The following is a 26,113-nucleotide window of genomic DNA, read 5'->3' as shown; positions in this document are numbered from 1 at the left end:
CTTGTAATCTAGATGCAATGATATTAGGATAAGCGATATTCGACCATTAACTTTAAAGGCTACTCGTTTAAATAAGACTGGTCCACGCAATTGAAAAAAGTGCCATTAAAATCCCCCTCAATTCCAAGCGTCGAAATGAAACGAAATTGACCAGTGACTGCATTGTCCCTGCGTCATGCATGCATTTCTAAAGTAGAATAGCGTGACAGGGGATGAATATTCATTGCGGCTCAAACTATACGATTCTGCATCTTGTAATCTAGATGCAACGATATTAGGATAAGCGATATTCGACCATTAACTTTAAAAGCTACTCGTTTAAATAAGACTGGTCCACGCCATTGAAAAAAGTGCCATTAAAAATCCCCCTCAATTCCAAGCGTCGAAATGAAACGAAATTGAGCAATGACTGCATTGTCCCTGCGTCATGCATGCATTTCTAAAGTAGAATAGCGTGACAGGGGATGAATATTCATTGCGGCTCAAACTATACGATTCTGCATCCTGTAATCTAGATGCAATGATATTAGGATAAGCGATATTCGACCATTAACTACAAAGGCTACTCGTTTAAATAAGACTGGTCCACGCCATTGAAAAAAGTGCCATTAAAAATCCCCCTCAATTCCAAGCGTCGAAATGAAACGAAATTGAGCAATGACTGCATTGTCCCTGCGTCATGCATGCATTTGTAAAGTAGAATAGCGTGACAGGGGATGAATATTCACTGCAGCTCAAACTATACGATTCTGCATCGGCTCGATCGCTGCGAACGTTTCGGACAAGGTGTTTACATCTATTCGAAAGAGTTCTACCCCTTGAAGTTTCTTTGCACCCCTGATTCAGCCGCGAGGATGCGAAGAGGGTTGAGCATCGCTGAGCTGCAGTGCTTATACCTTGTCGATTTAGGCTACCTTTGAGAACCACTGTCCGATGCGGAAACGGGATGGGTGGGGATGGGATCGAAAGGCGGGGGGAGCACCGGGGGGGGGGGGGGATCTTTTGGCGTGCTGCGACAACGGTTCTGTTCTCTCAGTGCATGCTCGGTACTCGCTCGGCGGAAGACAGCGCAGCTGCGGGTTCGCGCGGACTCTTTGTCCACGGTTTGCTCGTGAATCGTGCACGCTGCCCGAGGGACTCGAGAGTGGCCGGACTGTGGCCGGAGCGTGCTCGTACGGTTCTGTGAAACAAAGTCCCCGAGGCCAGCCGAGGATCTGAGAGGACTCGTTCCGGGCCTCGGTGTGTTTGCCTTTGTCACGCGGTCTGGATTCGAAGCCTGCCGTTCCAGCACGCCTTGCGACGGTCGCTGCCCGTTTTTAGGAGGTTTTCAGAAACTTCTCGCAGCTCCGGACTCGTCTGATCGATAGGGCTCTCGCGATCTCAGCATCGCGGGCTCACCTGATCGAAGCGGACAGGTAAAGGGTGGCCGTGCGCGTCGATGCACTCGAGGCTTTAGCGATTAGCGATGGGTCTCGGTACCGGGTGTCCTTGCAGTCGCGATGCAAACTTGAAAATTCGATGACACGGTGCGGCGGCTCGGGGTGAACGATTCGCGCGATGCAATGGTTCGCGGAAAGTGATTCGATCGAGTTTGTATTTCGACTTTGAATCTCGTTCGATCGCGACGCTAGGTTTATGGAGTGCCGACAACAGCTGTTTTGTACTGTTTCATGAGAATTACGAGCATACGTTTATTCGGATTATTGGCGATTTTTATTATAGTATACCTATTATTTTTATTATAGTATACGCCCAATGAGACGTGTTTATTGAATTAATCTCCCGGAATTTCAATGATCGTAAATGAAAAAAATTTGCTTGATGCGTTCCGTAAATCTGATGCTCGAAACAGTTACTGCACATTGTGCAATTTCGATATTTCAAGTTGCATGTAGTTCGTTGAATGAAAACAGATTTGTAGAACCGGCTCCGATAGCCTTATCTGTCTTCATGTTTTCAAATTTTCGCGAACCGTTTTCACCTGATTGTAATTCTATATTTGATCGTGCAAGAGCTTGTTGCTTAAAAATATCGCAATCTTATCTGGTGCACGGAAGCTTATTCTTAATCAAGAATAAGAGGAATCGCCGCATACGCGACATACACGCTAAACGAGCCAATTCCCCTGCCGCTGCTTATGTTTATTAACATACGATTTCACGAAGACTTACGTTTTCACAAAGAACAGCACTGTGCCCGACTGCTAGGACTCCGGTTACAAACAAGGAGGCTTTTCTAGGTGTTTCGTGACATTTCACCTCTTCAAGGATGCCGGCACACGTGTGTACACATTGTTCGGGGCTCGATGTTCCCACAGCCGACGTTACTTTACTTAGTATCGATATTAGTAGGACGTGGATATTCGAGATAAAAATTGGGTATTTATTTATACAATCAATACTCGATGAAAGATTATTGGTATTCAAATCGTTGTAACTTCGTGAAAAGAATTGCATTGTTTGAAAAGGTTGCGTCACTCCGAAGAGTAATATTTTTATCCTGAATTAATATAGTCTGCAATCCGTGTTTCTCTTTTGATAATTTTGATTAATGCATTCGAAACGTCGTTTATAATATTTATATATAATATTTTTATCCTGACTTAATAGTGTCTGCAATCCGTGTTTTTCTTTTGATAATTTTGATTAATGCATTCGAAACGCGTCGTTTATAATATTTATATATAATATTTTTATCCTGAATTAATATAGTCTGCAATCCGTGTTTTTCTTTTGATAATTTTGATTAATGCATTCGAAACGTCGTTTATGCAATATTATTCAGTCTATTGACATTTTAATTGCCACGTGAGCAGCCGTAAAATTTTTTATAGAATTAACGTATTTTATCTAATCAAATTTCTTTTATTACAATAAATGATAATTATAAAAATTAATAAATAATAATTATAATTATATTAAAAATATATTATTAATAATATATTAATTATATATTAATATATATATAATTATATAATATAATACATAAAAAATATATTAATTTTATAATATTGTTACCTTCCGCGAATATTGTTGTTCGTTTCTTTTATTAAATTTCTTTTATTACAATAAATAATTATAAAAATTAATAAATAATAATAATTATTATATTAATAATATATTAATTATATATTAATATATATATATAATTATATAATATAATATATAAAAAATATATTAATCTTATAATATTGTTACCTTCCGCGAATATTATTGTTCGTGAAAGTTCATCCTTGAAGAGGTCGAGTAGGGAGGCTGGGCCAGGGGTAGTTTAAAAAATTGACGAAGTGCCTGGAGGGATCTGGTTCGATTTCAATTTTCAAAGTTAGATAATTGGCTGTTTGAGAGCGCTGCCGGCGCTTTCTCCTCCTGCCTGATGCTGATTTCCCCCGACGATGACTATAACGCGCACACGTGCTCGCTATGATTGCATTAGCCGGGGGCCTCCCTCGAAGTCACCGTCAGACTCCACGGAACTATATCCGTTGTTTCACGCGTCGGACGCATGACTGCGCCGGCATGACGCAAAGTTATTCGACCGATTGCCCGCGAGATGACAATCCACGCCGGCAAATACGATTTCACAGGTTTTTACTACTTCGCGGAAACCTTTCGAATGGTCGCACTGTCGAAGACAGCGAGAAAGTGGATTTTCAATCTGCTAAATCGTGAAACGTGCCAAGTCTCGATCGCTGAGATCTAGCACTCGAAATTACACGTTAGCTGCTCGATTTATTTTCCTTGGATATGTTCGCAATATTAGACGACACTTTGAAATCATTTTTGCTGTGCAGCTTGGCAATCTCGAGCTGTACAGGGTGTCCCCGAAATCACGGTACATGCGGCCGAGTGCTGACGTATTTTTGTTTGAGATATCATTTTTTTAACGTTATTTTTACCGATTTTTTGTATGTATTTATTTTTATCAAATTAATTTTCTAGTCTTTATAGGAGAAGTTGAAGAGTTTTGAAAAATAGTGATTAAATGTAAAGAACAATTTTAAAAAGTGTCCTCTCACCCCTCTGGTAAAAATAGTGTTGAATTAAAATTACAAGAATTGCCTTTTTAACTGCTCCGGTAAAAATAGTATCGTTGCATAATTTTCGAGAAAAATTAGTTCAGTAATCCGTCAAGTTTGCGTGCTACGGTTCAGAAGAGTGGAATCAGTAGGTCATGATCAGACACGTTAGCCTATTGCTATTTTTTAGCACGCGTATCCGTCGAATTTTCGAGCTCCTTTTTCTAAAAAAAAAGGAAGCCTTAAACAAAGAAATATCATTCTTTCCTTCAATATCTCTCTCCACATAAACAAGTTCAGTGATAAAGATATAGTCTTTGATCGTAAATGCAAAATTCTACGAGCTATAAAAAGTTCGTGCTACTCTATTGCCTGACAGATTAAAACTAAATGAACGATTTGTTCGTTCTGAAAGATCAATTCTCTTCGGCGAGCGCAAACAGTGACTCAACGACGATGATCCGGTTGACGGAAGAGTTAAGTTCGACGAAATGATGTGAAATACGTTTACTTTGAAATGATCCGACGGCACTGTTGGTTTATTCAATGGTCGTAAATCTTGCGTACTAGCGTACGATAAGCCGATCCGTGTGCAGAATCGTGAAAGACACAGTTTAGCCGCGTGAACCGCGGTAAATCGTATCGGTCGTGTAAGGCCATCCGAGATCTTATCGCATACTCGAACTGCAGGGAAGAGCAAAAGTCTCTATACGGTGCATTCGAGCTCGGTGTACGACTTGGTAAGCGCGGCGAAACATGGCCTAAGATTCGAGCCTTCTCCCGACTCTAGTCGCGTAACGATTTACATATCTGCAGTGTAATCTTGGTTGACTGCACTCGAACTTGTGCAATTGTAGAAAATACAGTGTATTAGAAAACACGGGGCTTCCATTCGAAGCAGCTAGAATCAGCTGACCCGTTGACGGAATCGTGGCTGAAAAATAAAATGTATGGATTCGCGAAACATAACATTTTTACGATTTTATTTGTCGCTCTTGTTCGAGATACGTACGCCGCTTTGGCTGCTTTTTTGTCGTCAATAATTCCAACGAAAGAAGGAAATCTTTTATTTACTATATTACATGTAAATGGCAACAAACAAAATTCATGTTTATTATTTTATTATAAAATATATATATTATATTATTATATATATATTATTATAAAATATATGTTTATTATTTTATTTACGATTTCATTTGTTGCTCTCGCTCGATATATGTACGTCACTTTGGCTGCTTTTTTGTCGTCAATAATTCCTACAAAAGAAGGAAATCTTTTATTTACTATATTATATGTAAATGACCACAAACAAAATCCATGTTTATTGCTAAATCAACCGACCTGTAATGATGATTTGCGTGCATTGACTCATAAGAGTGAAAAGATAGAATTCACTTGGATTTTGTAAAGTTTTCATTATGAGACTTGTTTCAGTAATATAATTTATTCAATCATTTTCCACGAAGAAGTCTCCAAAGTTTGTAGTATCGTAAAATAAAAAATCGGTTATTTTGACCGTGGTAGGTTTAGTGTTAATAGATTTTATTTACGATTTCATTTGTCGCTCTCGCTCGCTACGTATTTCCCACTTTGGCTGCGTTGATTATTGCTTCTTTGTCGTCAATAATTCCAGCGAAAGAAAGAAAATCCATGTTTAATAGATATTGTTCGAAATCTCGATGAGCCTGGCACGATGTTACAATGCGAGTGGTCGAGTCATTAATTTACGACTTTTGTGATTACAAATCGAACGGAAGAAGATTCCAATGAATGAGGCATCGCGTCTTTCACCGTAGGAATTGTTAATTGGGAGAACAATGCAAAGCCATTGAAAGCCATCGCCGACCAACGAACGGTCGACTCGTGTTCTACGGTTAACAGGTTAATGGTATAGCAAAGTTAGCGTTGCACAACAAGCCGTCCGCGAATAGTGCGTTAACAGATGCGCGACGTCGGGAATGTGGAGTAGGCCGGTAACGATAAGAGGTCGCGATAAGGATCCGTAGACAAGGTTACGAATCGGATTTGCTTTCGCGATTACGCTCGAACGTGCCGCGATCGAGAACACGCCTAAGTTCAGAACAGACCTAAGACACATTTATTGCAAATCTGGCCACCGCGAAGATGGCGCAGATATGTTTCCTCGCCAGATCTGGCATACACAAGAAATTTAGTACCTACCCCCCGATGGAACACCTACGAGGGGTCCGAACGTGGGTAAATCGCCGCCTTCGCTCATCGTTCATTAGGCTGGGTACGGAAGACCCAGTCTTAACTCCGCGTCCGTGTAAGGAGTTTTGTGGTTTGCTTTGCCCCCAAAGTGCCACACGACAGCAATTGTACAGCGTGTCAGGCTAGGGGGCAAGACCTAAGACACACCGTGGTTCGAATATACCAGCCCGCGGAATATAGAACGAAAATGAGTCATTGCACCGGGAACGGAAACGAATGACAAAGCCTCGGCCGTTTGCCATCGTTTCCTAGCAGGCGCGGGACATAGTACGCGACGCTCATTCACTATCAACTTCTCCCGACTATCGAGACTCTGTCCTCGAAAAGTCTCTAAGTCGGCTTGGATTCTTCGAAGTTTGCTCGGCTCGTGTAACAGGATGTAACGGCGAAAGTTTCGTCGGTAACCGCACTTCTGATCCTTTGGGAAAACCTGAGTTCGGTCATTTTTAACAGATGATTTCAGAGCGTCTTTGTGCCCAGCGTGACTCTGTCGTTCTAATCTTGGAAGTCGCGCGTTATTATTAATAGCACCGTTAATTTTTATATGCGTTTAGAAGCTTATCGGGACAACAGCGTTTCGTTATCGCTATTTATTGTCGTTATTTCACTTCGGTATTTCGGAAACAATGAACGCGTTAAGCAATAGCAATTCGAAGGATAAATATTGCGATCAGCTGTTCCGTTATTGTTCTATCAGCTCTCCTCATAATTAATTCATGAGAAAGAAATGTCGGTTGAATAGATCAGGATCCACGACAGCCATTCTTCGTTTCTTTAACGGAATCACATATTTTCTTCGAGATTCGGTGATCGCTGACAGCGACAAAATATTAACCATAATTACATCTTGACTGCGGTTTTACAGTGGCCAACAGAAGTGTTCGTGCACTTTTTAAAACGCAACAACTATTTTAAAACTGAACTAAATGACTCGAATTTTTTTAGATGATAGAGAAGCGAGTCAACTCTTTTTTTTAAATTTAATTTCAATATATAATTTTTAATTCTTTTTTTTAAATATATGTAAAATGAAAATTGTCTCCACGAATTGCAAGAAATAGAACGTTCTTCCTTTACTTAATAATTCTAATAGATCAACAATAACTCATAGACACTACGAAATTCTTCGAATATCTTCACTCTTCCAAACAGCGACCGCTTAATTAAACATCAACGCTTAAAAATCCGCGGTCCAATCACGTGTTTCCATTCGTTGAACACTACAATAGTGTGAAAGAAAGCTAGTTCTCGAGTCACCAAAAGCCCCCACACAATAAACCAGATTCTATCTCGAACCATCTCTCCAGGCGTCTCTCTCTCTGCTGTAATCGTGTCACGACTTCCTCGGACCATAGATAAACCAATGTAAACATCAGCAATAAAATACCAGCGCGACTCTTCCACAAAGTCGATGAATCACGTAATTTTTAATCGCCGCCGTGGTCGCCGGCACTCTTGTCGTTGCAGATCCACCTGTGGAGTAGTGGCTCGAGACGGAAACGGACGAGTGGTTCGCGCGAACAAGCCTCCAGCAAGAAAAAAAGACAAAGAGAGAGAGAGAGAGGACAGAACGAGCACGTTTGTGAATTATCATATCGAGCGGCCAGATGGAAAACAGCGATGGCAATTCATCCGTGTGGAAACGGAAGCTAGCGCGAGCCGTTAATTAGGGTCCAGTGGCGTGGTAACGTCTGTGTCACGGTTCGCAGCGAAGACCGTGGGCCGCAAGGTCGTGATTACTCATCAAAATATTTTGACCCGCTCCATTGATCGAGGATCGCGACTCGATATCGGCAGCTCCTCGAAGGTCGCGAGCCAAAGTCGCGTTCGTCCCAGTCGTCGCAGGATCGAGGCGGCGAACGGTTCGTTGCGCAATCATCGGTCCGCGTGCAAAGAACTTGTGCCTCGAGGATGACCTTGGCGCTGTTGGCCTCGTTGCTGCTGCCTGTGCGTGTCTCGTCCAGAGAGAAGTGCTCGCTGATAAGGCCGAGCTTGGATTAATTAGTGTCTGGCCGCGATCGCGCGCTCCGGAGCCGAGATCGGTGCTCGGAGTCGAGTGGAACGCCGAGTCCTGGAGCCGAGCAGCCGTCGAAGGGGATGCGGCAGACGACCGGGAACAGATGACTCCTGCGAGGAGCGTTGCTGACGGGATCTGAGGCCGACCAGCCAGAGCAGACAGCCGAGCCAGATTTCGTCGTTCCACGAGCGGTTACTCGTCCCAGCAACGAGAGATGACGGTCACTTACACCGCCGAAGTCGCTACCTGCAAAGGTCTCGGTTGCTTTCTAAAATTACTCCTAAGGTAAGCGGTTTCGGGTTTGGCTCGCAAGGAAGGTCGCGACGGAACACCTGCGCGACCTCTCGCTGCGATCGCCGGCTTCTCTTTAGATCCTTCCGGATCGCCGAACTCTTTCTCTTCGATTTTTCTCTGCTAATCCGGGGAGAACTTTCGACTGTAGAACGGCACGGTTCAATCGTCATTGGACTGCGGAACTTTATGCAACGTTGAAATTATGTAAGTTCATTGCGAGAGATGTAAATTAGATGAAAGTATCTCTTCTTGATTGACAGTCGTAGTTAGTTGAGGATAGTAATTATCGTTTTCTTGAAATTTGTTTGAGTTTTCTCGAAAGAATAGTGTTACAATATCTTTTAATTATGCCAATAACTTTCTAGTTTGGTACTTGACCTATTCGTTTTTGTCACAAATGCATAAAATTCTCAGTCTAATTTATCATGGTGAACTGAAATTTTTAGGTATTAAGGGGAGAGGGACTCTGCGCATACAATTTTGATCCTGAATTTTTATTAGTTTTCAGGATATTAATATTAAGCTCTCGATACAATTTAAGTTCTACCTACGCCGTCTTCTTTATTCGTTTATTTTGTAACATTTCTGAAACTAATAAAATTCGGTATTCAGATGGATGATAAATAGGTGAGTTCCTGGTTCCATTCTCTGCGCGCATGCAGTTTTATCGAAGAGACAGGGTTCCATCAATTTCTCTGCGACGCCAGCAGACACAGTTTAATGGCTTTACGGGTCGCTTCTCCATGCCCTTGTGTATCGCTCTGCCAAATTTCATCGGACTGCGAATATCCAGACTTGTTCGGTAGAAGTTTCAAATCAAAGGACGCTCTGCTGACGTCGGCGACCGCCAACCGCGGAAATTTGCACTGGCGTCAGCGGTCATTATAGTTGAATGATATCGGTTACGCTAATGCGAAAGTAAAGCGTGCAGACTGGTTTCGCAAAATAGATACCGAAAACGAGATACGGCGGTTCAGAAAAGTGTTCGTGCACCTTTCGAAACGCGATAACTTTTTCAAAAGTGGATTAATTGACTTAAAATATTTTTAGATGATACAAGGACAATCAATGGCGAAAATACTTTTTCTTAATTTTGCTACTATTTGGAGTGACAACAAAAAATAAACTCACGTTTCTGTAACTTTGTAACATTTAAAAAGACTTGAAGCCATTTAGTTCAGTTCTTAGACAATGTTATACTGTTTTGAAAGATGTACGAACACCTAATAAGGTACAAAAGAGGCAAAAACAAAAGAAAAAAAAGAACAATTACGACTAAACTAGTAAATTCGATCCATTCTTTTTTAGTGAATACGCGATATTCTTGAAGCACAATCGAGTTTCCAGTGATTCGTCCCGAAGCGTCGATAAAGACGTGCAATTTGCTTATGTCACCAGCCCGCAGTCCATTACCGAGTAAATAATAGACTCCCCGGAGCGTTTTCTGAAGGGAATACCGATCTCTCCTGGAAATGCAGCATCGGTGTCCTTCAAACGCCACTTAAACTCACAATCAGCTATGATTAAAACGATACAATGACTATGAACGTTGCAAATTGGTAAATCTGAAATTGAAAATTATCCACGTTTAATTCCACGTGACTCGTTGAAAAAGAACATAGAACGATCTACCTGAGTTCATTTCAGCGGACTCAAAGTCTCCACTTTCACTCTCCGATGCTATCTTTTTTGCATACGTCTTTGCATCTAGAAACGACCGAGAAAGCGAACGGTGATTTTTTTTCTTTTATTGGAGCTGCCATGAAACAGCATCCGAGAATCGCGCATCAAATTTTATGAGATCGATGTTAAATAATTGGAAATCCGTGGAAAAGAATAGCAAACGAAAGTGAAAGTGATGATTTCGCTGATGATTTCACCTAATTAGATCGTTCTCTGATTTTTCTCCACAGTTACTGTAGCGTTATCACCAAGATTTTCACCAGGAAATTTAGCGTTCCTTCAGTTCGAAGAAAGAACACTCATTCCTCCAATGCGTCGCTCTCTTTTAAATCGTCTTTATTAGACTTACCTAGAATAAATTAATTATAATTAATCTTTACTCGTTAATCTTCACTCTCATTTTTATATAAAATTTCTTACTGGCGTGAAAGAACATTGTCCGCGAAATAAATGAATAAATTTCGACCGGCAATGTGACACTCGCTGCAATCCTCTCGCACGATTCCGCGTTCGCCGAGGAATTCCGCCGACATGCTCGCGTCAGCCGCGAGGAATGATAGCCGGGTAAACCGTCGGGTCTCTGTCTCGCGGATTATTAGATCGTATCACGAAATTCCCGGTACTTGTCGTATTAATTGGTCGCGCAATAATTCATCCATAGCTTACGCGATCCCGGCGAACGGCACATGTTTACCAGCTGGAGCCGCGTCGGCGACATTATCGTCGTCGAACGGAGCGGACTCCGTTCCGTCTCGCTGCATGGACAAACTTCCGAGCTCCGTTTCGCCCAACGCAAGAAAACTGTTCGCCTCGGCGACCGAGTTATATCAGCCGTCTGTTTTGAAATCGGTGCCCGGCGCTGTTGAACTTCCGGGTCGGCGACCCCATCTACTATTTGCGATAAGCAAATAAAATAAATAAATAAATATTGCAATCAGCTGTTCGTTATTGTTCTATCAGGTCTCCTCAATTTATAAGGAAGAGTCCTCCTTAATTTATAAGAGAGAAATGTCGGTTGAATAGATCAGGATCCACGACAGCCGTTCTTCGTTTCTTTAACGGAATCACATATTTTCTTCGAGATTCGGTGATCGCTGACAGCGACAAAAAATTAACCATAATTACATCTTGACTACGATTTTACAGTGGCCAACAGAAGTGTTCGTGCACCTTTTAAAACGCAATAACTATTTTGAAACTGAACTAAATGACTCGAATTTTTTTTAGATGATAGAGAAGCGAGTCAACTTCGTTGACCGAGTTATATCAGCCGCGTCTGTTTTGAAATTGGTGCCCGGCGCTGTTGAACTTCCGGGTCGGCGACCCCATCTACTATTTGCGATAAGAAAATAAAATAAATAAATAAATATTGCAATCAGCTGTTCGTTATTGTTCTATCAGGTCTCCTCAATTTATAAGGAAGAGTCCTCCTTAATTTATAAGAGAGAAATGTCGGTTGAATAGATCAGGATCCACGACAGCCGTTCTTCGTTTCTTTAACGGAATCACATATCTTCTTCGAGATTCGGTGATCGCTGACAGCGACAAAAAATTAACCATAATTACATCTTGACTGCGGTTTTACAGTGGCTAACAGAAGTGTTCGTGCACCTTTTCAAACGCAATAACTATTTTAAAACTGAACTAAATGACTCGAATTTTTTTTTTGATGATAGAGAAGCGAGTCAACTTCGTTGACCGAGTTATATCAGCCGCGTCTGTTTTGAAATTGGTGCCCGGCGCTGTTGAACTTCCGGGTCGGCGACCCCATCTATTATTTGCTTCGACCGCTCGTCGACCGGCTCGAAATTGCACGGGCGTTCCTTCTCGGAAGACGCTCCGAGTCGTTTCTTTTTCGCGATCGCGACGGAAGTCCGAGTTCGAGCGCTCGATCTGCTCGGAACTTGACCGTTCTCGGTCGTCCCCATCCTGATCGATCGTTGTTCACTCCGACGATCCTCCGTATTATTCACTTACGTTCATTGGAGAATGCAACCGATGGCTATCTATCGCGATCCAACTCGCGTTCGCTTAATGGACCCTTGTCGGCAATTTCACGCTTATAAATACCCCTGATTATGCGTCACGCTTGAAAGTGCGGGGTAATTCGGTGGTTCGTGTGCGCCTATACGAGATCTTTCGCATAAGTCCCGGGAAAGTTTGCGATCGCCGTTCGAATCGAGATAGAATTCGCGTCGGTGTAAAGACTTGGTAAAAAGAAACGCGCGTTCGCAGTCCGTCGCACGTTATAAATAAATAAAAATAAACTGTTTCTTTTAATAATTTCGATAAGTTGAATGTAGCGTGATAAAATGATTAAATTCTCCTTAGGCCTTCGCAATTTTCCAGTTCAGCCACTGATTATTGCCATAAATGCAAATATAATTCGCAGTCCGGTTATTACAATTCAATGACCTGATCTTATTAAGAACGTCGCTTATGTTAATTGAGCTAGTAGTCGTATCAACAATATTTATACTGTCAGAAATTTGATCGTTAATGTCGCTCGCTCCGCAAGCGTTCAGTACGCTTCGCCTTGGCCGATCGCGAAACTCGATCTCAACGTTTATCCAGAAACCAGTTCAAAGATCATTTTTGTGCATTTTAGTCGCGAGCCGCGTCGCGCGATATTTCCAGCACTTAGCAGCCTCGCGTTCGCGTTACAGCTTCTCCGACCTGTTAAAAGCGAGCTCACTCGCGCGCACCGATGCCGCGGCGTCAGACTCGCGGATTAGCGCTACTAAATGTTTAATGATGGCCATAAATACGGCAACGAGGCCGTTGCAATTGGCCTAGAGCCGCGGATCGATTCGCGCTACTTCCACGCTTCGTGGACCCGGTGTCCATAAAACGCGAACCATTGAATCGGGATTCCGTCGAGTTCGCGGACGCGGGGGGCTCGGGAGATTCGATTTGGTCTGGCGGACGTCGACCGTCGCGTATTCAAGGACCGTTCGAACACGAAATATCCAACCCGAAATACTCGTTCGCGCGCACGAGGATAATTCCGTTGAGACGGAAGTCTCGTGACTCGCTCTGGAATGATTCCAATGCGGTTCGCGGTTACGCAGTCTCGCGTAATGTCCTTTGGACGCGTCGTTCAGCTGTCTGTCATTTTTCTTGGACCGTGGCGGTCGCGAGACCTCGGCCAAGAAGGAAATAATTAGAGATGCTTAGGCGAGACTCAGACCGAATCGCTTTCCGTCGAATATCGCGCGCGTGAGATCATGTCGTTCAGCGATACGGATTCTTGCGGATTATCTTGCGGTGGTACAGACTCCCTTGTTGACCCATCCTCTTGCTGGATGGTTCGATAACAGGGTGTATTGGAGATATTAACGGATGTTTAACGAACGAGTTCATTCATTTATTTTTTATTTATTTATTTTTTATTTAATTAATTTATTAATTTATTTATTTAATTTATATATTTATTCATTTATTTATTTATGTATTTATTTACTTATTTATTCATTTATTTATTTACTTATTTATTCATTTATTTATTTATTATTATCGGGTGTAAGCCCTTTGGTACATAAAGTTACTTACACGTCATAGGTGTGCTATTGTAATCGTATCGATTTTTTTTAATCTAACCGTAAGTTTAAGCTTTATATCACCTTAAACTTTATATTATTAACGGGTGTAAGCCCTTTGGTACATAAAGTTACTTTATACCATAAATCATGGTAGGTGATATAAAGTCATAGGTGTCATAAGTGTGATATGAAGTTTAAGGTGATATAAAGCTTGAACTTACGGTTAGAGTCAGATAAATCGATACGATTACAACATTTACTTACATTTATAAAAATCTCATCGATACGGTTTTTTTCTCCGTAGCGTCGCGACTTGGCCACGCCCTTCGCCGTATGCCCGCATCCTCTGCACGTAGCGCGACCAATCGCGAGCCAAAGAACAATTGATCCTGCTTCCAAACGGCTTGTTTTGCCACCCGTACTTGTGGAGAACTGTGTCCTCCGCGTCGCACCGAGCAAACTTTATACTCTTCTTGTTCCTTAGACCGTATGAAACGCAGGTTGTAGAGTAGTTTGCAGGTATGAAATATTTATTCGGTTCACTCTTGCTGCGCGAATCGATGGGACACGAAGAAAATCTATCGAATTAGAACGACCGCCGTGCACTCGAGTTTGTTCGCGAAAGATGGGACCGAAGGGTTTCCTCGGCCGTTTCTATAAATACCGGATGCAATAACGATATTTGGCACCGAAGCCGCGCGAGATTAAGAAAGTGTTTGTTAATAGTTTGTCTGGTGGTTTATGCAACGTTGTAGGTTTTCGCAGCCGAACGATTTACGATCGCGACGACTTATCGTGACACGAGTGGATCTCCGTGATTGATTGCCTAAGCGTTAAATAACAGTGTCGTGTTTGTCGTCGAGGCAGAGAAACAGCACGTATCTGTGAGTAACACTCGGCGGTCCGTTTTTATCTGTGATCGATATAATACCATACAGAGAGATGAAGAGAGAAAGAGCGGAAGAGAGCGAGAGAGAGAGAGAGAGAGAGAGCTGATTAAAACGATCGGAGGAATACACCGCGATTGTTACGTACTTTTTTCCGTTCTGTTCCAATTTTAGATGGCGCGCGAGCATATACAAGCTCGTCTGGCTAGACCTGGCCCTGTTCCTCTTTATCTACTACTCGCTGTCGACCATCTATCGGTTGTTGCTCGACGAGGGCCAGAAGAAGATCTTCGAGGCGGTGGTGGCCTACTGCAACGAGTACAGCGACCTGATACCGCTGTCGTTCGTCCTTGGCTTCTACGTTAGCATCGTCATGACTAGATGGTGGAATCAATACATGGTGATACCGTGGCCAGATTCGATCGCGGTCTTCGTGTCGGCGACTATTCACGGGAACGACGAGAGAGGTCGATTGATGCGGCGAACTATCGTCAGGTACGGCCTGATAACGCTATCGACGCCGGCACAATGGCCGAACAGGCTCGCGGAGACGCCCGCCTCGCTCCCATATGCCGCAATCATACGGCTGCATTTCGCGCGGAAGCAAATCTATCCCCATTATTCGCGTCACATTGTTCTACGGTATCGAAGGACCGCGGAACTTCGATCGAAAGCTCGTCGATCTTCGAGCTGCCGCAACTTTTCGGGACAAAACGGTACAATACTCGCTTCGCTTTAAAGAGCAGAGTCGCTGCTTTCGCGACTATGAATTGTTGCCCTCCGGAGACTGACTGACATTCGTGAATGGAGTCGAGATCAGGAAGGTGTTAAAATGTCAACGAAAACTTCGCAGGTCCTAAAATACATGGAGAGAAGTTTTCGTTGAATTTTCACTTCACTTCTCATCTTCACTTTGATATCTTCTAGCTTCTCAGAAATTACTGCAACACCTGGCAAAACAGTATTCGAACACCTTTTAAAACGCGATAACTTTTTTCAGACTGGTCTAAATGACTTGAATTTTTTCTAATGTTAAAGGGACTTTCATCGTTCATAATTGTTTGTAATATCGTCGACCGATTTCAATGAAATTTTCACTATGCGTACAAATTACCTAAGATCTATAAAACGCATTTTATAAATTTTCGTTCCAGTCTCAGATGAAAAATTTAAAAAAATGAGAGTTTCTAATCCCTTTTTGTCACTCGAATTTATAGCAAAATTAAAACGAAGTATTGTAGTCATTGCGCGGATCGAATGATTAAAAACTGGATCGTTTAACATTTAAGAGAAATTCCGGTAGAAAAAACCCAGTTTTAAAAAAGTTACTGCTTTTTAATGTGTGTTCGAATACTTTTTGCCAGGGGTAGTATAGCTCGTGCCGGCACTAGAGCATGAATTTCCCCGAAGATCCGCAATCTATCGAGCGGTTGTTCGCAAGCATCCTTGAGGAGTCGGGGATAGGTCGGCGACTGGCTGGCGTCTAGCTTAAAGCTCGAAGAAATCTAAACAAGCGTTCTCGAGCTAATGGATCGAATAAAGGAGTCTCACTGGGAGCTTCTCACATCTCGCGTGCTTTCCAATTAGACGCGTCTCAATCTTGCGTTTCAGATACGTGTGCGTGTGTTTGACACTGGTGCTGGCGATGGTCTCGCCGCGCGTGAAAAAGCGATTCCCGACGCTGGAGCACTTCGTGGACACGGGTCTGTTGCTGGAGAACGAGCTGGTGATCTTCCAGAGCCTGAACGATAAATTCCCGAAGCCGAGCAAGCACTGGCTGCCGATCGTATGGGCGTCGAGCATCGTGACTCGCGCGAGGAAAGAGGGCCGGATCCGCGACGATTTCGCCGTCAAGACGCTGATAGACGAGCTGAACAAGTTTCGCGGTCTCTGCGGCAGCCTGATGCACTACGACACCATCAGCGTACCGTTGGTTTACACGCAGGTAGGCGTTAGCCGCAGACCCCGACGCGATTTATTTTCCCTCCGGTTCCCTTATCCGACGATTTTACCCGAGACAGAGAAATGCAGGCGTTTCTCTGACGCAGGTGGTGACCTTGGCGGTGTACACGTACTTTCTCACGAGCGTGATGGGCCGGCAATGGGTGCAGAACTCTAAAACTTCGACCATCGATCTCTATTTCCCGGTGTTCACCACTCTGCAGTTCTTTTTCTACATGGGCTGGCTCAAGGTCGCCGAGACCCTGATCAACCCGTTCGGCGAGGACGACGACGACTTCGAAGTCAACTGGATCATCGACAGGAATCTGCAAGTGAGTCGTTTTACAGCGGTGTCGAATTGGCATCCGTTCGTTACGCATTTCCCTGCGGTGGCAATTTAGCTGCAACAGGCTTCATCCCTAGGTGTACAATTTCATCCACGGGTGATCACAGTTAGAATTTAACTGGAATACATTTTTATGTGTCAACGAATCCCTACGGTTTGCCCATTTATTTAGTGGCTGCTTTTGGAACTGTATTTTTGGTACGGTTCTTTTGGGAGGGCACTTTTGAAAGGGTTCATTTTAGAGAGTATTTTTGGAACGGTGTTGTTAGAACGGTGCTTTCTGAAGGGTATTTTTGAAAAAATACTTTTGGAAGGGTACTCTTCGAAAGGTACTCTTAAAATGGTACTTTTGGAAAGATACTCTTAGAAGGGTACTTCTGGAAAGGTACTCTTAAAATGGTACTTTTGGAAATATGCACTTAAATAGTACTTCTGGAAAGGTACTCTCAAAAAGGTACTTTTGGAAATATATTCTCTAAAATAGTACTTTTGGAAAGGTACTCTTAAAATTGTACTTTTGGAAAGGTACTCTTAAAATTGTACTTTTGGAAAGGTGCTCTTAAAATTGTACTTTTGGAAAGGTACTCTTAGAAGGGTGCTTTTGGAAAAATACTCTTAAAATGGTACATTTTGAAAGACACTCTTAGAAGGGTATTTTTGGAAAGGTACTCTTAAATGGGTACTTTTGGAAAGTTACTCTTAAAAGGATACATCTGGAAAAATACTCTTAAAAATAGTAATTTTGAAAATGTACTCTTATAAGAATTTGGAAAGACACTGTTAAAATGGTACTTTTGGAAAGGTGCTCTTAGGAGGGTACTTTTGGAAATACACTCTTAAAATGGTACTTTTGGGAAGATACTCTTAGTAGAGTATTCTTGGAAGAGTACTTTTAGAGCAGCACTTCTGAAACAATTCCTCCGGAACTGCACTTTTCGAATAGTACTTTGAATCGCGTTTCTTCACGATTGCCGCTTTTCTCGGACGAAAGGTGAGCTACCTGATCGTCGACGAGATGCACCACGATCATCCAGAGCTGATCCGCGATCAGTATTGGGACGATATCTTCCCAACCGAGCTTCCGTACACGGCCGCGGCCCAGGCATTCCGCGAGGAGCATCCGCAGCCTTCGACGGCCGGGATCCAGTTATCAGCGGCGCAACAAGAACTCCAACCGTCTTCTGTCAGGATCGACGAAATGGCAGCGGACTATCAGCAAAAGTTTCGGCCGGAAATGAGCGACGACGCCGCGTCCGGCATACACTTCACGGCGAAGGGAAAAATGTCAAGGTTGGTAGCGGGGCGGCGCCACGCAGCTCCGATTTGCCCGCGCGACGCACACTGTTTCTTTCAAGTTCTGTAATTTTTATCGTTTCGCTAGCTGTATCATTTTTCATTTCCATTTCTCATTTTGTGTTGTACGTAATTAACCGTTCTGTTGATCGAACTCTTTCGTTGCCAGCCTTAGCGTATCGTCGAATGCATTCTTCGAATTCGAAAGAAGTTCCGCTATGAGTAATATGTATATGTATTTATTGACGTAGACGCAAATCGTTCACAATGTATTTCCCGCGATTTCCTTCGACATAATACGCTGGTCTTCATCATTTCTTACGCAATGTAATTACTTTCCTTCTGCTAGATCTCCGTGAGCAGCTTTATCGTAAAGCGCGATCCTCTAGCTTCAATTTCAGCTCGAAGAATATAAAATATTGTCACGGAAAGGCAGAGCCGCTGAGAATGATTATTTCCAGTAATGAATGAGCGTATATTTGTTAAACATGAATTTCGACCAAACATTTCTTTGCCGTGCCTTCATCGAGGGCCATAACACGTGGTAGCAATACGCTCAAACTGTTCCATAAAATTACCAACAGTTGATGATAATAAACGTCAGTTAAACAATCAGTTTAAGACCAACAATATTAAATTTGAGCTGTTGTTTCACAAGCAATTTAATTTCTCGAAAAACATCCTCCCGCGTTATAGACTCGCAGCGAGAGGGTTCGTTAGAAAGAGCATGCATCGATGTAAAAGTGAAACGCATCCGCGGTTGGGATAAGAAACCGATCGACCATTGTTGAAACAATCGTCAGCTAATCGAAATCTCAAAATAATCAACATCTCGCGACACGTTAGCTCTTACCCCAATCGGTCATAGATACCGCATTCAGGAATAAAAACGATAGAACTTGTTAGAGCGAGCACTGTGATCGTAGCTTTATGTCCGCTTACTAAAATTTGTTTCTCGGCTGCATCCGCTTCGGTCTCTTATCCAGGAGCTGTACCGAGAGCGGCAAGATAGCGAGGTAATTCATGTTCGCTTCTGCATGCTCGTATCAAGCCGGACTAGACGTCCAGGCTGGTTTTCGGGACATTTTTCATGGAACAGCGAGTGTGCGTTCGTTTGTAGGAGCGCGAGTCGTGTGAGCAACCGAGACCGCACCTTGAGCGGCGGTTCGACGCCTAGCAACCTGGGTGGCTCTCTCACGAGGGTGAACAGCGTGACCAGCGTGCTGAAGAGGCTCTTCAGCAAGGAGGACAGACCCGATGGTGGGGTGACCAGTGGCACCAAAACTCCGGGAAGAATGGCTGCGTCCAGTTCCGCCGCCTCTTTGCAGAACCGTGCAATCGGTGGGTCCTTTGACACTTTGCAGTTTATAGTTTCCCAAAGAGTTCAAGCTATGGTTTTTAACAAAAGAATTTAAGGAGATATTCTAGTCTAGAACGCGTTTCTATACAGGGTGTTCCACAATTATTTTAACAGCTGGAAATGAGGGGTAGCTGAGGTCATTTGAAGTAACTCTTTCCTTTGCGAAAATGCGATCTGCGGCTTTGTTTACGAGTTATTAACGGAAAACACTGACCAATGAGAGGTGACTGCGCGAAGTTCGAGAGCCTGCAGCACGAGGCTTTGACAGATGGTCGGGAAAGACTCGAGCCGCGTTCGAAGTATTGAACAAATCACGAAGCGAGAACTTTCCGGATTTTTTTTACTACGTAACAATGATATTTTTAAGAAAAACGCTGTTCACCTTTACTTTAGAACGTCTGCAGAATATTTACTTACGTCCTTTAACACGATTTATTATTTATTAAATTAGCTTTGCGAATCATTCGTTGAACTGTGCTTGGACACGGAATTATTGACCTTGACATAACCTTGACATGACCTTGACATGACCTTGACAGTAACCTTGACATATCAAGGTCATGTCAAGGTTAAGTCAAGGTTATCTTAAGGTCATGTCAAGGTTATGTCAAGGTCATGTCAAGGTTATGTCAAGGTCAACATATGAAAATTTTAAGACATGTCAACGTTGTTGATAATATTCTTCATATTTCTCTAACAAACATATCCCTTACGTCCTTTAACACGCTTATTATTTATTAAATTAGCTTTGCGAATCATTCGTTGAAGTGTGCTCGGACACGGAATTATTTAAATCAAAATATCATTTACGTACTTTGTTAATCTTCACTGTACACCTTGCTTAAGAATTTCATATGTTACACACAAGGTGTCATGCACACTAGAAAATTAAAACGGCCGTCACGGTTAAATTACTTACTATTTCGGGTCCGAAAAATTGGTAAATATTCTTCAGACGTTCTAAAGTAAAGGTGAACAGCGTTTTTCTTAAAAATATCCCTGTTACGTAGTAAAAAAAAATCCGGAAAGTTCTCGCTTCGTGATTTGTTCAATACTTCGAACGCGGCTCGAGTCCGTCCAGACCATCTGTCAAAGCCTCGTGCTGCGGGCTCTCGAACTTCGCGCCGTCACCTCTCATTGGTCAGTGTTTTCCGTTAATAACTCGTAAACAAAGCCGCAGATTGCATTTTCGCAATGGAAAAAGGTACTTCAAATGACCTCAGCTACCCCTCATTTTCGGCTGTTAGAATAATCGTGGAGCACCCTGTATATACAGGGTATCCCAAAAGTGACTCGTAATACGAAAATGGGGGGTTCCTGAGGTCATTCGAAGCAACTTTCTCCTTAGCGAAAATACAACCCGCGGCTTTGTTTGCGAGTTATTAACGAAAAACGGTGACCAATGAGGGGCGAGCTTGGCTTTTGTGGGGCAGCCTAGCCAACGAGCGCACAAAGCCCAGTTCGTTGCCCCGGTCGTCTCGCGCCAGCTGATCTCGCCTCTTATAGGTCACTGTTTTTCGTTAATAATTCCTAAACAAAGCCGCGGATTGCATTTGCGCTAAGGAATAAGTTACTTCAAATGACCTAAGGGGTCTCCCATTTCCGGATTGCGAGACATTTTTGGGACACCCTGTATATATTTTTATAAAGGAACTATGCAACTTCTTGCATCGACGTTTTTCACATATATTTGTTACTCTTTCGAGGATGTTTACTCATTTTTACAACGAGTAACAATCAACATTGCTGGGAGTGCAGTATAAAAGAGATGCCCTTATGGTTGCCATGATTTCGGCCGTTCTACTTGTCTGTAACAAAGAGATCAAGAAAGATCCATAATCAGGATGCGTTCATAACGAATTGATTATTTAAAAAATGGCGAATCTCTATATCGTATTCTATAGCTAACGGTTCAAACAGCTACCCTATAACTTCATCAATTTCTCGAATGCAACAATATCCTCTGGTAGAAATATTTTCGAAGGTATACACTTTCGATGAAGTTGCTTCGCTTCGGATAGTTCCTCGAAAAGCAAGTTGTTTTTAAACTTCAGTTTCTAGTGGAAGAACACAGAATATTAAAAATAAAACTGTGAGAAGATAAATATTGGGAAACTATGAACTATGATAGCCGGACTGCGGATGTTTATCGCAAAATAAAAATTGTCTGCATCGATTTCAAGATACAGAAGCTACATAGAGATTTCTTGTTTCACTTAAATATTTTATCGAGCTAAAAGAGTAAAGCAATAGTTTTTTTTTTATTAATTCTTGACTTCATATTTCCACTGTTTCGTATGTCAAGGTTATGCGATCTACTAATTTTTGTCGTAAATGCATAAAATCCGCAGTCTAACGATATCGCATCGTTCGTGATCTAAAGTCTGTTTAAAAATGCTCCGGAACAGTTGGAGGTGGCTCGATGAGGATAGGCGTGATCAAGGAGGAGGCGGACGAGCAGATGACCTTGACTTCGATGAAGTCGGACAAGAGACCCCACGTGCAGAGTATATTCGCAGCTGGACCACCGCCACCCAGTGCTCCGATGTCCGTGCCCGGTTCCGAGCACTCCAGAAACGGGGAGATATTCTCTTGCAGTGCTCCTGTGACCGGCTTAGCAGGAAGTAACGGGGATGGGAATGGTGGCGTCATTGATGGGAGGTACGCGGCAAGATCAAGGTTAACAGCCAGGCGAACATGTGGTTATCTGCTCGTCGCATTTCCATATTAAATCGTTTCCTCGAACGACTTTCTTCGGAGAAAACCGCGCTTGGAGTCGCCGAGGCAGAGAACCTCGAGTCGCTCATTAAATACGGATCTCTTTTATCATCGTATCATATCGATCTATCGGGCAGATAACAGTCTCATGCAGGATTTCATTCTGAACATCGTGTCTCCGTGGTTCTTGTAGTTGCGTTAGGGACTGCTAGATCAAACAGACCGTTCACATTTGAGCTTCTAAGAATGTTACATTGAAGGTACAACTTGCCAATGCGACGATTGCCAACTATCAACAATCGGTTAACTATTTTTAAAATTAGTTGCTACGTTAGTTAACTATCGTCATGTAGATACCACGCTGCTCGACTTTCATCACGACAAAGTCATGAACTAGTAATAGTCATGCGGACTATTCAAATGAGTTAATGAACGAGGAATCCAAGTGATCATCTAACGAGAACAAAGTCGAGGAAAAGTTGGGTAGCGTGGCCGGTTACTGTGGAATGAGCAATTGCTGTGCCTTTGTTTTCGTATAATTAACTTTAACATAATTAACTTTATATTTACCGAATGAGATATATTAAATTTTGTTATACAAAAATGAAGAAAATGAAGAAAATGAAAGGATACAAAATTTGATACGTCTCATTCGATAAATATAAAGTTAATTATGGCAGAAAACAAACTAAAAACACAGCAATACAGTAAATTGTCCGTAATTGACGCTTAGCTTGGAGACAAAAATGGACAATTTGGGAAGAGGAGGAACGATTAATCGAGCCCTGCGGCTCATGTTTATAATTGTTAACACTTGGTAACTGTAAAAAACGAGCCTCGACGACAAGGCTCGAATAATCATATCTTCACCCTCCAAATTCTCCATTTTCGTTTCCAAGCTAAGCGTCAATTACGGAGAATTTACAGTAACCGGCTCCACTGGATTCGATAGGGACGATAGGTTCCAAGCGTTTTAGCTTTACAGCACGCCACGAGATTTTCGAAAAAAGCCAAGTACAAATCGTGGAACCGCAAAACCGAGCGGACGTTAGTAATTGAGGACCCCAAGCGATCAGCCAACAATAGCAAAGTCGCGGAAAACTAGATAGGGACCAGTTTCGAGCGTTCTATCTTCGAAGTATCTCGTCCAAACCTTCATGTTACAGAGCACAATAGTTTCGAGATGTTTGTTTTTCGCCAGATAGTTTTCGAGAAGCCAAGTGAAATTCGTGGAATTGCAGGGCAGAGCGGACGTCGCAGTCGGCGCGATCCAGCGTGGCCTTCGACACAGGAGTGAGCTTCGCTGGCAGCGGGGTCGCGGACGATATGATCAGCACCCGAAGTTCTTCTTGCACCAGCGTCAACTCGGACGACGAGTTCACGAAGCTGAAGACGGAAAGAAAGAAGCAGAGGCGGGACAGGGTGGTCCGGAGGCTGGCCAGGAGCACCAGCGGCCATACTAATCTGCTCGGGGACCAATCTCGAAGCGTGTTGGACACGGAGCAGCTGTTGCTGTCGGAATTGGTGAACACTTCGCGATTGTCGATGTCGGCGAGCGACAGAGACGAGAAGGTCGACACCGACCGGCTTTAACAGTCCTACCGGTGGCTCTTCTTCGAGGTTTGACTCTCGCCCGGAACCCAGCTGCGGGGCCTGAAACGGTGATATTTATTTAGCAGACTATCGACCGGTCGCACGGTCGAGCGAAAGTAAAACAGAACCTTGACGTCGGAACAAACGATTGTTAGTGTACATACGAACTTTTTACTAGAATGCTCGGCGAATACACGAACCAGAGATAAATCGACGACGGTCGACAATGGTCGAAGCTTCGCCGAAGAAGCTTCGACGCGTTTCGTCGACCGAAAAATGACGCTGCATTCGTCGGTGGGAATTGTGGATCAAGAAACGGGGCGATGCGAATCGCGCGAGCCCGCCCTTGGTATCAGATTTTTACACGCATAGACAGTCTTTTTTACACTTTGGTAAAGTCGGGGATCGTTGTTCCCCGTGCAACGGTTTCCCGAGTAAGTGTTCCGGAAATTATTGCACGCGCTGTTCGAAGACCGCGCTCGCGTATCGCGCGGCGATCGTCGTCGCAGCGGCATACTCTTGTAAATATGTACCGGTATACCTATCACACGAAACTCTACGTATCTCTAGAATGACAATAATTGCGCGAACATTGTCACCGAACGTCGACCTGCGTGAATCCAGTTTTATACATCGACGCGTACGATCGGCAAGCGTAGCTATTTCCGGGCTGCGGATTTCCTGTATCCATCGCGACGACGGATAGTCGAGGCTTTTGGAAATAAAGGGATTGCCAAGATTTAAGAACTTCGACGTATTATTATCAAAAATGTTCTATTCTACTCTGGTTTCCTGCGACGGGGATCCGCAGTTCGTTAGAATCGAAATTCGGGAGCCGCCTTCCCGATTAGAGGCCTACGTTCCTCGTCGTTCGCATTCGATCGGTGCAGAGAATGTGAATGACGTAGCTGTAGGGAGTAGCGTAATTTCTTCGTAATAGCAGTAGACTTTTTCCTCACTCGCCCCCGTCGTCCCCGTCCCCGAGATATCTCGTGCGAGCGAGAACCGCGCGAAGCTTACATCGAATTTGCAACCGCTGAAAAGTATATGAACAGTGCCTGCCTCGTGCCTATCTGTTGTCCAGCTGAGAAATCGGCATTTCGATGTTACTTTGATCGTGGGACAGCCTCGCTTAACGGTATAATTGCGCTCTCCGTTCGTTCTACAGCAACGCGTTTCCGTGCACGCACATTCCAAGAATCGTGAAATGATTTATGGTCGGTGACGAAATCGAGAAAACGATCGCATCCGTTGCGAGAGTCCAAGGAACGTGTCTCGCGACGCTCGGTATCGGGATCGATCGACGAAGGTCGCGAGGATTCCGAAACGATCGGCAGACCGTCCCGAGCACTGTGCCACCTAACATAATCGACACTCGTTACCTTTGTGCGAGGACGGTTCGCCATTCGTTTCGGGATTACATTCCAGAGAGAGTGAATGGATCCTACGTTGCTCATGGTTCAGCGATTCGTTCAACAGTATTATAGTAGCGAAACGCTTGTTCGGAATGTCGCAGAAAAATGTTGATTTCGACTAAATAAAGGAGAGTGTCAGTTACAGAAATTCTGGTGCAGTTGAAGATGTTCAGTGTCGCGCACGAAAGCGTCTGCAAAAGCCGTGAAAGTGGTTTTTTAAAAGACAAATTATCGTTTGTTTTTGCTGTCAGGTTAACCTTTTTATCTTTATTTTATTTTATACCGTTACCTTTTTAGCTTCGCGGCTTTTCTAGTACTTTCTTGTGAGCATTGTTTATTACACCCTACATTCTTGTCCTATAATAATAATAATAATAATAATAATAATAATAATAATAATAATAATAATAATAATAATAATAATAATAATAATAATAATAATAATAATAATAATAATAATAATAATAATAATAATAATAATAATAATAATAATAATAATAATAATAATAATAATAATAATAATAATAATAATAATAATAATAATAATAATAACAATAATAATAACAAGTAGAGAAGGATATTGTCTTTACTGAATATAACAAGATAATGGAAATATGAAAATAAAGCTGAACGATGTTATATATATTACGTAATATATTGCTTCAAGACACAGCCATCTCACGAATCCCCAATATTTTCCACTTATTCCAGCACGACCCGTAGTAATTACAGTTCAGAGTAATTGGTTCTCCTAATCTACTGGGAAAAATC

General features: G+C 42.8%; 1 protein-coding gene and 1 long non-coding RNA gene across 4 annotated transcripts; one reads left to right on the top strand and one right to left on the bottom strand.

Annotated features, from left to right (window-relative positions):
- The first annotated feature begins 1,028 nt into the window (after positions 1-1,028).
- On the top strand, positions 1,029-25,506 carry LOC117229506 (bestrophin-4). 3 transcript variants are annotated; one of them, XM_033486025.2, is made up of 10 exons: positions 1,029-1,415; positions 7,721-8,555; positions 14,851-15,171; positions 16,288-16,621; positions 16,725-16,949; positions 17,955-18,253; positions 19,243-19,272; positions 19,377-19,597; positions 22,025-22,295; positions 23,576-25,506. In XM_033486025.2, the coding sequence occupies exons 2-10, from the start codon at positions 8,485-8,487 to the stop codon at positions 23,925-23,927; spliced, it is 2,124 nt and encodes a 707-aa protein (XP_033341916.2). In that variant the 5' UTR covers positions 1,029-1,415; positions 7,721-8,484; the 3' UTR covers positions 23,928-25,506. The 3 variants fall into 3 exon arrangements, with proteins under 3 accessions (XP_033341916.2, XP_033341917.2, XP_033341918.2); XM_033486026.2 differs by having other exon boundaries at positions 1,030-1,415; positions 22,025-22,277; XM_033486027.2 differs by lacking the exon at positions 19,243-19,272 and having other exon boundaries at positions 1,030-1,415.
- Positions 9,100-11,944, bottom strand: LOC143259150 (uncharacterized). The gene is made up of 2 exons (XR_013032957.1): positions 10,668-11,944; positions 9,100-10,596 (listed from the first exon to the last, which is right to left on the bottom strand). It is a non-coding gene; the product is annotated as an uncharacterized LOC143259150 (long non-coding RNA).
- Positions 25,507-26,113: the final 607 nt, after the last annotated feature.

Source organism: Megalopta genalis, chromosome 3 (genome assembly GCF_051020955.1).
Source record: "Megalopta genalis isolate 19385.01 chromosome 3, iyMegGena1_principal, whole genome shotgun sequence".
Lineage (NCBI taxonomy): Eukaryota > Metazoa > Arthropoda > Insecta > Hymenoptera > Halictidae > Megalopta > Megalopta genalis.
The sequence above is the reverse complement of the archived record's forward strand: the minus strand, read 5'-3'. Positions and strand labels throughout refer to the sequence as shown.

What these genes read in the sequence shown, in the direction of transcription:
- LOC117229506 (XM_033486025.2), top strand. Translation starts at nt 8,485, where the DNA reads ATGACGGTCACTTACACCGCCGAAGTCGCTACCTGCAAAGGTCTCGGT. An exon ending in GAGAGCGGCAAGATAGCGAG is followed by an intron (nt 19,273 to 19,376) that starts GTAATTCATGTT and finishes GTTCGTTTGTAG; the next exon opens with GAGCGCGAGTCGTGTGAGCA. An exon ending in TTTGCAGAACCGTGCAATCG is followed by an intron (nt 19,598 to 22,024) that starts GTGGGTCCTTTG and finishes GCTCCGGAACAG; the next exon opens with TTGGAGGTGGCTCGATGAGG.